Source organism: Bufo gargarizans, chromosome 2 (assembly GCF_014858855.1).
Source record: "Bufo gargarizans isolate SCDJY-AF-19 chromosome 2, ASM1485885v1, whole genome shotgun sequence".
NCBI lineage: Eukaryota > Metazoa > Chordata > Amphibia > Anura > Bufonidae > Bufo > Bufo gargarizans.
Window position 1 is genome coordinate 567,807,172 of NC_058081.1, and position 12,324 is coordinate 567,819,495.

The window sequence follows — 12,324 nt, forward strand, 5'->3', positions numbered from 1 at the left end:
CTTTTTTGCAATAAAAACCCTTTTTTATAAAACAAAAAATGTTTTTGCATTGCCGCGTCCCAAGACCTATAACTTTTTTATTTTTCTTTCTGTTGAGTTGTGTGAGGGCTTGATTTTTGCGGGACGGCTTGTATTTTTCATTGGTATCATTTTGGAGTAAATGGCGTTTTTTGATTGCTTGTTATTAAGTTTTTTCGGTGGCAACTAAGAATAAATTAGCAATTCTAATATTTATGTAGTCCAAGTTGTTACGGACGCGACAATACCAAACATATGGGGGAGATTTTTTTTTTGTAATTCTTTTCATTGGAAAATAGTGTAAATTATAACAGACAGCTTTTTGATTGATTTTAAAATGCAATGCATTATCCCTATAGTGCATTGCATTTAAGTGCTATTCTGACATTGACCAGCAGGCTGCTCCAGAGAGCTTGATGGAAATTACTCAAGGCTGGTCTGGGGCCTACACGAGACCCCAGCCAGCCTTCACACATCGGCACCCCGCGATCGCATTTGCTGAGTTCCAATAGGAGAGAGAGGGAGTCTGCTCCCTCTGTCAGCACTTTACATGCGGCAGGTGCCATTGCCCGCAGCATGTAAAGTGTTAAACTACCTGGATCGGCACTCCTGCCTGTCTGGGCTGTTAGAGAAGGGCCGAGGCTCTTATGTGAGAGCCAGGCCCCCGCTCCCCGCTGCACAGGGGACTCGTGAAGCGCTTAGACTGGGCCACCATAAAAAGCGGCGGCCCAGCCTAAGGCTCCTTCGTGACCGCCGTAAAAACACGTATGGGTGGTCACTAAGGGGTTAATAAAAAATTAGCTTGTGAGTAGGGTTCGTACTGAACAGGATTTTTGGACCCCGGACCAGAACCCAAACTTTTCAGTAAAAGTTTGGGTTCGGTGTTCGGCTGCAGCCAATCAACAAGCATTTGACTTGTGTGCCATTAGAAGCCATCATAGCCATGCCTACTAAAGGCATGGCTGTGATAACCCAGTGCAGCATGTGACCCAGCCTCTATATAAGCAGTTGTCACATAGCGCTGCACGTCACTCTGCTCTTATTAGTGTAGGGATAGGATGCTGCTTCTGTGAGGGAGAGAATAGGAAAGAATCAGTTATTAGAAGTTCTTGTTAACTCAGCGATCTACAGCGCCCAGTGACACAGAAAAATAACTTTTATCCGTCTGTTAGTTAGGTTGGTGTTGGCAGCCATTTTATGTAAGTTGAGTGCACCAGCAAAGCATATTTGTCACATTGAAATACAAGCTTGAAATACTGCAATTATATTCTGGGTATAAAAAAAACACCCATTTTTTTGCAAGACCCTACATCTGGGGCCTTTGCTACATTTGTCACAGTGAAATACAAGCTTGATATACTGCAATTATATTCTGGGTTTTATAAAAACACCCATTTTTTGCAATGCCCTACATCTGGGGCCTTTGCTGCATTTGTCACAGTGAAATACAAGTGTTAGATAGTGCTGTTATATTCTGGTATTAAAAAAACACCCATTTTGGGCAAGATAATACAGCTGGGGCCTTTGCTGCATTTGTCACAGTCCAATACAAGCGTTATATACCACTGTTATATTCTGGTATTATAAGAACACCCATTTTGGGCAAGATAATACATTTGAGGCCTTTGCTGCATTTGTCACATTCCAATACAAGTGTTAGATACTGCTGTTACATTCTTGTTTAAAAAAAAAACACCCATTTAGGGCAAGATGATACATTTGCGGCCTTTGTTGCATTTGTGACAGTCAAATATGAACTTGAAATACTGTTGTTATATTCTGGGTTTAAAAAAACACCAATTATTTGCAAGACCCTACATTTGGGGCCTTTGCTGCATTTGTCACAGTCAAATACAACCAGTCAATACTGCAGTTACATTGTTGGTTTACAAATTAACATTTTTTGGGACCGTGAAGTAATTGTATAAAATTTGCCTGTCACATTGTTGTGTGACCTCAAGAAAATTTTCCTCTTTATGACACCGACACTGCCTTACTTTCAGTGAACTTAGGTGCGAGTAGGCGACAGAACGTTCAACGTTATTTGGTAGGGCCGAATGCGGCTCTACGAATGGTGAGGCCAGAACAAATACCTAGTAGACAGGTTAATACAATTTCACTAATTTCTCTGTTACATAGTTGGGTGACATTTACCAATTTTTGACTGTGAAATACCCCTGCTCTACCTAGTGGACAAGGAAATACATTTCACTAATTCTTCTGTTACATTATTGGGTGACATTTTACCATTTTTGCTGTGAACAAACCGCTGCTCTGCATAGGTGACAGGGACCTAAATTTAAAAAAAATCATCTGTTACATTGTCAGGTGACATTTTACCAATTTTGCCGTATACAAACCCCTGCTCTGCATAGGTGACAGGGACCTTATTTTTGTAAAATCGTCTGCTCAATTGGTGGGTGACATGAACACAGTTTTGCCTTGAATAAACCCCTGCTCTACATAGTTGACAGGGGCCGAAATTTTAAAAAATCGTCTGTTCCGTTGGTAGGGGACATTAACCCATTTTTGCTGATGAAAAACCCCTGTTCTGCATATGTGACAGGGACTTAAATTTCTAAAATTCGTTTTTAATTGGCCTTTTCATTCGATCCTTCCGCTTTAATAACTTGTCCCACATTTCAGCTCGATCATATTGCAGCCATTGACCTCCCTTGGATGTGGTATCCATTTCTCACGCTCCCTCTCTGGCGCGGAACCTTGATTCGCCGCTAACCGTGATCACCACGGTAGGCACAGAAAAGAACATCAAAAGTTGATATAGCAGATATCCAATTGGATCGTGGACATCACGGGGACGTGCGACATGGTGGAGCAGTATGTGTGCACACGCCTACACGTAATGACTGATGGGTCTGCCCCCTTCAACTTCTGGGTCTCCAAATTGGGCACATGGCCTGAGCTTGCCCTTTACGCCTTGGAGGTGCTGGCCTGCCCTGCAGCCAGTGTATTGTTTGAACGTTTGTTTAGCTCAGCTGGAGGGAATTATCACAGGTTATATTTCCCAATGTTTTGGGGTGTACCCTAATTTAAACAAAAAAAAGTTTTTTAAATTAAAACCAAAAAACAGTGTTGGCTACCTCCACCTACACCGCTACATCTACCGCCTCCTCTACCTCCTACTCCATATGACCTTGTCCTCCTAGATCAAGATTATTATTTTTAATTTTTATGTATTTTATGTTATTTTAAGTCATTTCCCTATCCACATTTGTTTGCAGAGCACTTGCCATGCTCTTAACCACATTTTGATGCCATTTGCCCTCTAGCCCTTTCCATTACTTTTTTAGAGCCATTTTAGTGCTCCAAAGTTCAGTTCCCCGTTGACTTTAATGGTGTTCGGGTCAAGTTCGGGTCCCGAACTCAAACCCGTCGAACCCGAACATCCAGGTGTCCGCTCAACTCTACTTGTGAGTGATCGAGTTTTTGAATTAATTGTACAAAAAATATATTAAAAGTAGTAAAGTTTTCACTGTCTGGTGTTCCACTGCCCATCCTAAAAAGACCCCTCCTTCTCTAGCAAGCCCACAACCTAAACAGAAAATAAGAATAGGTTGACTTCCTGACCCACCTACCCTATTTGGTTTAAATAAAATGAATAATTGGAAACTTTATTGTACATTTCAAGACAGAGGTACTTATAAAGGCTTGGTTGTGATGGGCAACTGAGGCAGTAAAAGTGGGTTTCTCTCCTTCTTCTATGCTTGCTACAAACCTGGCATCTTTTTTAAGGATATTTCTGGGTGGCAGGGACAGGGAGAAGAAATGTTCTGATAGCATTCGAACATCCTCAGATTCAAAGGACTGTTCAGGGGCAGAGGATTCAAACAGGAGATGCTCAACTCCCTTCTTCTGTAATTTGAGGAAGCTGAGCGTTCTTTGGGATTTTTAAACAAAAACAAACCAATCGGAATTAGATAAATGGCTACGTTTTTGTACCAGGCCCTGTTTTTTCACTTCATTAGGTAGGTTTTAGGCGCTTGGTCAGAGAGATCTGCTCCTTCCATAAATTTAGTCTAGTCTATTACACAGACCACTTTACACTTTTCAGCAGTAGTCCCCCCCTCCCTAATTGTCACTGTGGTGTCTGAATGCACAGTGGTGAGAATGTAGACATCCTTCCTGTCCTTCCAGTTCACTGCAAGTAGCTGGTCACTTGCAAGTGTGAATAATGTTCCTCTTTTCAAATACTTAGACACCAGTTGTTGTGGTAATCTCACTCCGTTTCTGTGTACTGCCTAACAAGCCCCTCTGTTTGCAGCATGAAGAGGTTTAAAAATGGTTACGGTAGTATAAGTATTATCGGTATAGAAGTGGTACCTTTTGTGCAGGAATGTAACACTTTAAATAAAACCTTTTTTTTTAAAAGAGGTGTACAAAGTAAAACAGGCTCAGCAACGGTGTGATGGACAGTAACTATGTGTGCATGTGTGTGGAGGGGGGCTACAGAGGGGGGAGACACTGGGGAGCTGATCTGAACACTGGGGTACCAGATCTGGGCATTGAAGGCACTCTTTCTCCTCTTATGTGAGAGGAGAGGAGAAAGAAACCCTCCTGTCAGCAGCTCCTTGCTGGCTTTTTCAGTGAGCGCTGTGATACAGTGTATTACAGCAATCACATGATCAGAGACCATTCCTTACAGTCTCTGATCATTACTCCAAGCCCTCAGCTAACTTCAGTAGCTGATGGCACAGATCTTAGTCCTTTGATTTAGTGCTAGCTTAGACATCACAGTTAAAAGGTGGCATCCTAGACCATATGGTCAATAACGGGTTAAACATACCTTTCCACAAACACACTGAACACTGGTATTGACAATTTACAATAGCACATTGATGCAATAAAATGCACTGAATTAACATTGGTACATTGATGCAATAAAATACACTGAATTAAACTGGTTTATTGACATGCTCAATGCTTTCAGTTAACCCCTTCAGGACCCTGCAATTTTCCGTTTTTGAGTTTTCATAGCTTTTTTATGTTTCCTTTCACACAGCTGTATAAGGGCTTTTAATGGCACCATATACTATTGCATACAATGGGGTGGAATTGTTAAAAAATGCAATTCCGCCACAGTTTTATGGTTTTTACGGAATTCCCTATGTGGTAAAACTGAACAGTTACCTTCCTTCTCCGGACAAGTATGATTGCATCGATACCACATTTATATAGCTTACTTGTGCTTTAATACTGACAAAAATAACCTTTTTGCAGTTTTGTCTATGGAGTTGTAGTTTGTAGATCTGTAGTTTCACTTTTTTTAGGCTAGTTTTACACTGGGGGTAGGGGACGCCGGCAGGCTGTTCCGGCGAGTGAACAGCCTGGTGGATCCGTCCTGCCACTAGTTAACATGTGCCCCCGGACTGCCGCTCCGTAAATGCAATACTTTTAGGCCGACTGCCTCTCGGCGTGCACTGCCCTGCTGCCGCTGGAACTCCGCCCTCTCATCTGACAAATAGATCTAAAGAGACTGAAGCAGCAAAGTTTCTGAAAACGGCTCATTCACACGGCCCTAGGTGGGCCGTTCCATGCATTGGGGACCTCCGTACGGCCGCCGGGATGAATCCAAACCCATTCAACTTGAATGGATGTGCATTCTTCCGTTCCGCAAAAAGATAGAGCAAGTTCCATCTTTTTGCGGAATGGAAGTACAAAGCATGGAAAAGAACCCCACTTCGTAGTGCTTCCGTAGTGTTCCGTTCCCTGATTCCGTTCCACACCGTTCCACATCTCTGTATTTGCAGACCCATTGAAGTGAGGGCTTGCTCACACGACCGTTGCCCCGCCGTGCCCGTGCTGTGGACCACAAATTGCGGTCCTCAATGCACAGGCACCGACCGTGGGCCAGCCGCATGGGTCCGCGATCTGTCCGTTACGTAAAAAGATAGAGCAAGTTCTATCTTTTTGCGGTGCGGAGGCACGGAACCTCAGGAAGCACTCCATAGTGCTTCCGTTTCATGCTTCCGTTCTGTTCCCCACCGCATCTCCGGATTTGCGGACCCATTCAAGTGAATGGGTCCACATCCGTGATGCAGAATGCACACGGCCTGTGCCCCGTGTATTGCGGACCCGGCGTATGCGGGCCGCAATATGGCAACGGAGGGGCAACCGTCGTGTGAATGAGCCCTGAATGAGTACGCATCCGTGATGTGGAATGCACATGGAACGGTGCCCGTGTATTGCGGATCCGCAAATGCAGGCCGCAATACGGCAACGGAGGGGCAACGGTCGTGTGAACGAGCCCTTAGTCTTAAAACTTTTGGCCGTGACTGTACTTTTATTTGCAGTTAAGACCCACTAAAATGGATATACACTTACACTAACATTGGAGTTCATTTCTGATCTACTAGATATGAAATGTAAGTGCTATTAGTTTTAAGTGAAAGCATCTAGGAATAGCAAAAACTCAGCCACAAAAATCAGCACAAAATGTGTGCGTTGAAAGCCTCTACAATTCAAGAAATTAGATGTGGAAGATCAAGGGGCCCACAGACTGTAGACCACGGAAGGCAGTGTTCCTCGACTCTGGTCCTCAGGGCTCACCTACCGCTCAGGATTTGAGAATATCCCACAGAATAAATACCTGGGGTAATTCCTGATGCATGGACGCTAATTATATCACCTGCTCAATACTAAGGAAATTCTGAAAATATGACCGGCAGATGGGCTCTGAGGACTGGAGTTGAGGAACCCTGGTCTAAGGGGTCCTCTGCTCTTTTTGTTTTCCATTGTTCTTACCATCAACTTCTGCATCATTTCTGGGTTTCTCTTCAGGATGGAAATGGTCATAAAAACTTGGGCTAAGGACGGCATCTGCAAATGTATATCAAAAAAAAAAAGCTCTAAAGATGGATTTACACTTACCAATAATAGACCAGATTATCGGGAATGACCATTCCTGCAAACGCTCGTCCCCGATAATCTGGCCATCTAAATGTGCCGTCAATCACCGGATAAATGAACAAAGCGTTCATCAGATTATCTTGTTGTTCGTGCAGACACTACAATCATCGTTCCTGAGCAGCAGATTCTGTATGAGGACGAGGGATAGCTATAGCAATCCCTCGTCCTCATACTGTCAAGGAGATCGCTGCATGTAAATGCAGCGGTTTCCTTCAGTGAGCGAGCAGCTGACTGTCAGGAAGGAATGCTTCCTTCCCGTCAAGCCCGTATAAACTCACCTTTAGAAATAAAGACAAATATGAGGCAACATGTCATCAGGGTTAAAATTCTGCACAGTGAACAAATAGTGGAATCTAAATACAATCAAGGATTGTAAAAAGTCAAGTGCCACTGCACATGAATAGGCAAGTTCTAGATGACTGCACACCATATGGTTGAGTGGTGAAGAAATGCATTATGGATGAAACAGGAAAAACTGTTTTCTACTTAGATAAAAGTCCCAATAAAGTCACACAGACTTGGGGAAAGAAGTCTGAAGTTGACTGCAAGGATTGTAACCACATCTTATGATTGATGTGAATATTGAGTTGTGTGACAGTCAGGGTAATCAGAAATGTTACCAGAACCATTGCATCATTCACAGTGAAGCCCCAGCTTGAATGTTGAAGGTTATGTTACTTGTACCTACCATTCTGGGACACTGGTACTGGAGACAGGTGGCTTTCTAGCTGCACATTATTATCACCTCTGGAATCATCTACATAAATGTATCTACAGCCAAACTCCATTCCAAAGGCCTGAAATAAAAATGATTTAATAAAAATTTTGGAAAAAACACCATCTTAAAGGGAAGGTATCATCACAAGATTACATATTGTTTCAATATTATTCAAAAGATGTCTTATAAGTATTTGCAGATTTTATTGTTGCTATCCACATAAAACAGCCCAGCTTTGATGTGTCAACTGGAACAGGATTAGCAGAGGGTGGAGGATTTAATTATACAGTAGCTTCAGGAGGACTAGAAGCAGATATTTACCACTATTCACTGTAGACACATGTTCTATATGCATTTCACCTGCCATTTTCTCAGGCGGCCTATTCTTTATCACTTAAAGGGAGTCTGTCACCACATTTTAGCATGTTAGACCGTTAAAATAGGGTTATGTGATCCACCCAGAACATAAAAACGGTACCTTTGTTGTAGAAAACGGACTTTTCTTTTTGCCGAAAATGAACTTATAAGATTATGTTCTGAGCCCTCTCAAGTGCCCAGGGCGGTCTCTCAATCCTCGGAGCCCCAGGCAGCACCTCCTAAACGGCTCATAACCCCGCCCTCCGTGCACCTCTGCCCGCCCGTTTACTCCCCTCCCCTGTCCTTTTCCACTGCGGCTGTGCGGTCCAAATCGTAGCGGGCGCGTGCGCAATGCGATGCCCGCTCCTGGCAGGGCATCGCAATACCTACTGCGCATGCGCCCGCTACGATTTGGACTGCACAGCAGCAGTGGAAAAGGACAGGGGAGGGGAGTAAACGGGCGGGCAGAGGCGCACGGAGGGCGGGGTTATGAGCCGTTTAGGAGGTGCCTGCCTGGGGCTCCGAGGAATGAGAGACCGCCCTGGGCACTTGAGAGGGCTCAGAACATAATCTTATAAGTTCATTTTCGGCAAAAAGAAAAGTCAGTTTTCTACAACAAAGGTACCGTTTTTATGTTCTGGGTGGATCACATAACCCTATTTTAACGGTCTAACATGCTAAAATGTGGTGACAGACTCCCTTTAAGATTGTAATCTATAACATTTCTCTGTCAATTGACTCCAGTGCTGTAGACGGGTCCAAATTGATAGAAGGTTTGGCCAATACAAAAAAAATGGGGCTAACACAAGAAGTCAAAGCCAGCAATACCATATTGTAGCACAAAACACAGCCACAGCAGAACCAAATATCACAGTACAAGATATAATGCATAAATAAAAAACACAGAAATACAGGGAAACTGATTTAGGCCTAATTATCCCTCACAGATAAAAAACATTTAAATTGTCACCGTGTGAAAACTGAAAATACATAAATGGATGACTGAAGCTTGATGCTGAATTTCTCATTAAAGTGATTGTCCCACGTAAAATATTCTACGATTTTCAAACCAGCACCTGGATCTGAATATTTTTGCAATTGCATGTAATTAAATATTTAGTATAGCCACTGAGTTATTCAATAAAATGTATCTGTATACCGCCACCTGCTGTTTTTTTTCTTATTTGTTTGTCCTGCTCACTGAGAAGGCTGCACATGCTCAGTTTAATCCTCCAACTGCCTCCTGAGTTGTGATAGAGAATAGCATGGACATGCCCCCCTAAGCTGCAACAGAGCTGTCAGCTTGATATAAATCTAGCAGAACAATAAATGGGGAGATCTGTGGATCCATGTGAAGTACAGGCTGGTTCTTGTTTTGTTAGAAAGAGGTTGGCATGTACTATATGATGTCAAATTTTAATTTTTTACATTAGTCATGGGATAACCCCTTTAATACACACAGGTAGATTGTTGCTATACCTTGTGTCTTGAAGTAATCACCTATATATGCTGGCTTAATTACTTTAAAAAATGTAAATTCCAACCGTGTTAAAACGGAAAATACGTAAATGGACAATTGAGGCGTGATACTCAATTTCAACTTAACACACACAGGTAGATTGCTGCCACACCATGGGTATTGCTGCAGTTATCATGTATATTTGTTGCTTCATTAAATTAAAAGCACCCCTCCCAAAAAAAAAAAGAATTGCAACTGTGTGGAAACTGAAAAAACTTATATAGATGATTGAGGCTAAATTTCAACTTAACACACACAGGTAGATTGCTGCAACACTGTAGGTATTGCTGCAGTAAGTATGTTTATATGCTGCTTAATTATATAAAAAATTATATTGATCGTGTGGAAACTGAAAATATGTAAATGGGAGATTAAGGTGTGAAGCTCTATTTCAACTTAACACCCACAGGTAGATAGCTGTCACACAGTGGGTATTGCAGCAGTAATCACATTATAAATATACAGGTGAAACTCGAAAAATTAGAATATCGTGCAAAAGTCCATTTATTTCAATAATGCAAATTAAAAGGAATTGCATTAATGCAGCTTAAAATTTGAATTTGCATTTCTGTTGCACTTTTTGTGATGTAAGGTGACAAAAACTGCTTTTTTGGCACAGTTTTTTTGTGGGTTTTTTTTAACACAAAATAAGCCCTTATGCAACTCATTCAACAAAAAAATTCAAAAAGTTATTGCTCTTAAAAATCCATGACAGAAAATTCAGTGTTAGAAAATCCAGATGCTGCTCCTTCCCTTCTGAGCCCTGGCGTATCCCCAAATAACAGTTTATGACCACAATTGGGATGTTACTGTATTCAGGAGAAAGTGAGTAGCAAATTGGGGGGGGGGGGGGGTTATTCTCCTGTTATCTTTTAGGGCCTAAAGCACCCAAGTATAAAAAAATTCTATGAAATAGCTGTTGAGTGAAGTTTTCTCTACACCCCTTAAAAATTTCTTGGGTGGTGTAGTTTACAAAATGTGGTCACTTTTTGGGGGTTTTCACTGTGGGGATACCTCAGGGCCTCTTCAAATGCAAAATAGTGTCCAAAGACCATTCCAGCAAAATCTGCCCTCCAAAAACCATATGGCGCTCCTTGCCTTCTGTGCTCTGCCGTGTGCCCAAACAGTTGTATACAACCACATATGGGGTGTTTCTGCAAAATCAAGGTAATAAATATTGAGGTTTGTTTTATTGTTAACCCCTTATGTGTTCCAGGAACAAATTGATTAAATTGGAAAATCTGAAAAAAAAGTGAAATTTTGAAATTTTGCTTTAATACCTAAAGGGTTAACAACATTTCTAAAACCAATTTTGAATAGTTTGAGGGGTGTTGTTTCTAAAATAGGCTCATTTATGGGTGGTTTCTACTATGTAAGGCCCACAAAGTGACTTCAGAACTGAACTGGTCCTGAAAAAGTGAATTGCTTCTAAAATGTTAAGCCTTCTAATGTCCTAAAAAAATAAAATGACATTTACTAAATGATGCTAAAATAAAGTAGACATATGGGGAATGTTAAGTAATAAATGTTTTATGAGGTATCACTTTAGGTTTTAAAAGCAGAGAAATTGAGCAGAGAAATAGAAATTTAGAAAATTGCGAATTTTTCAAATTTTTGGGTAAATTTGGTATTTTTTCAAAAATAAAGGGGAAAAATATTGACTTAAATTTATGACTATCATGAAGTACAATGTGTCATGAGAAAACAATCTCAGAATGGCTTGGATAAGTAAAAGCGTTCCAAAGTTATTACCACATAAAGTGACACATATCAAATTTGCTAAATTAGGCTTGGTCAGGAAGGGAGTAAATGGTCTTGATAACAATATTCATATGTGTCTTTTTATATAGTGTATGTATCTACACCGCTTAATTATATTTTAGATCCCACAAAAGGGAAAAAAAATTGGGAAAAATGGGGAAACAAAATGAAAGTATTTGCTTGTAGGTAGCTGCTTTTGAGGTACACCTGCACTTTTGATAGCAGGCACAGCCACAGGTCCTGTCGCCTCTCTCCCTGTCTGTCAGCTGCCCTGCTTCTCTCTATTGTACACAACACACACGATTCTTCTGTGAATTCCTAGACTTTCTCTTCACTTTTCCTGTAAATAAGCTTGATTGATTGATTTCTGACTGTCTGGATTGGTTATTCACTGTTCTGACTCCCTAAGGTCATTTTTCTAGCACACACTGTAACACCCAACCACCCTCATTCACAGCCCACTTCGTTTCCCAGCCCTTCCAAATACACGGCCTTGGAAAACACGTTGTAAAGATGTTTGGGCCTTATCTAGGGATGAAAAGAGTCCTACATATTTATTTATGTCCTTCACAAAGGAATATCCAAAAAGGAAACCTTCTGAAGATAGGGTATTGTCTGCAGCGGCCAGGTGTACTAGTTGTGGGTCTAATCACATGAGGATACAACTCTTTCTTTCCATGCATATATAAATTATTACCCAATAAACATATAGCCCTTTGAGACCAGCCCTTGAGAACTGATAAATCTACTGGATTATATCTAAATTTTTTGTTAATGGACCGACAACGTCCAATAGTCTATCCTAGATCAACCTGAAGGAACCATCGACTCCTTTTTTGTTTTGTTTTTTTTGCCAGATTTGGATAAATATTTTATAAGGGTTGGATCTATTTCCGGAGTATCCACAACTTTATGCGGAAGTGTGGGTCTAGGGCACTCTGAACGTAGTTTATTTGTCACTGTTTTGTCTAATGGTTTTTTGAGTCATAAAGAAACAAATTTGGAAACTTGAGGTTGTGGTACT

General features: G+C 41.4%; 1 protein-coding gene across 1 annotated transcript in view; it reads right to left on the minus strand.

The window, feature by feature from the left end:
• Positions 1–12,324, minus strand: part of LOC122926726 — a 129,380-nt gene that overhangs the window by 91,865 nt on the left and 25,191 nt on the right. The window contains exons 2-3 of the mRNA XM_044278199.1: positions 7,634–7,742; positions 6,781–6,855 (exon numbers count right to left, since the gene is read on the minus strand). Coding sequence (XP_044134134.1) covers positions 6,781–6,855; positions 7,634–7,733 — 175 coding nt within the window. The 5' untranslated portion in view covers positions 7,734–7,742. The remainder of the gene's footprint in view (positions 1–6,780; positions 6,856–7,633; positions 7,743–12,324) is intronic.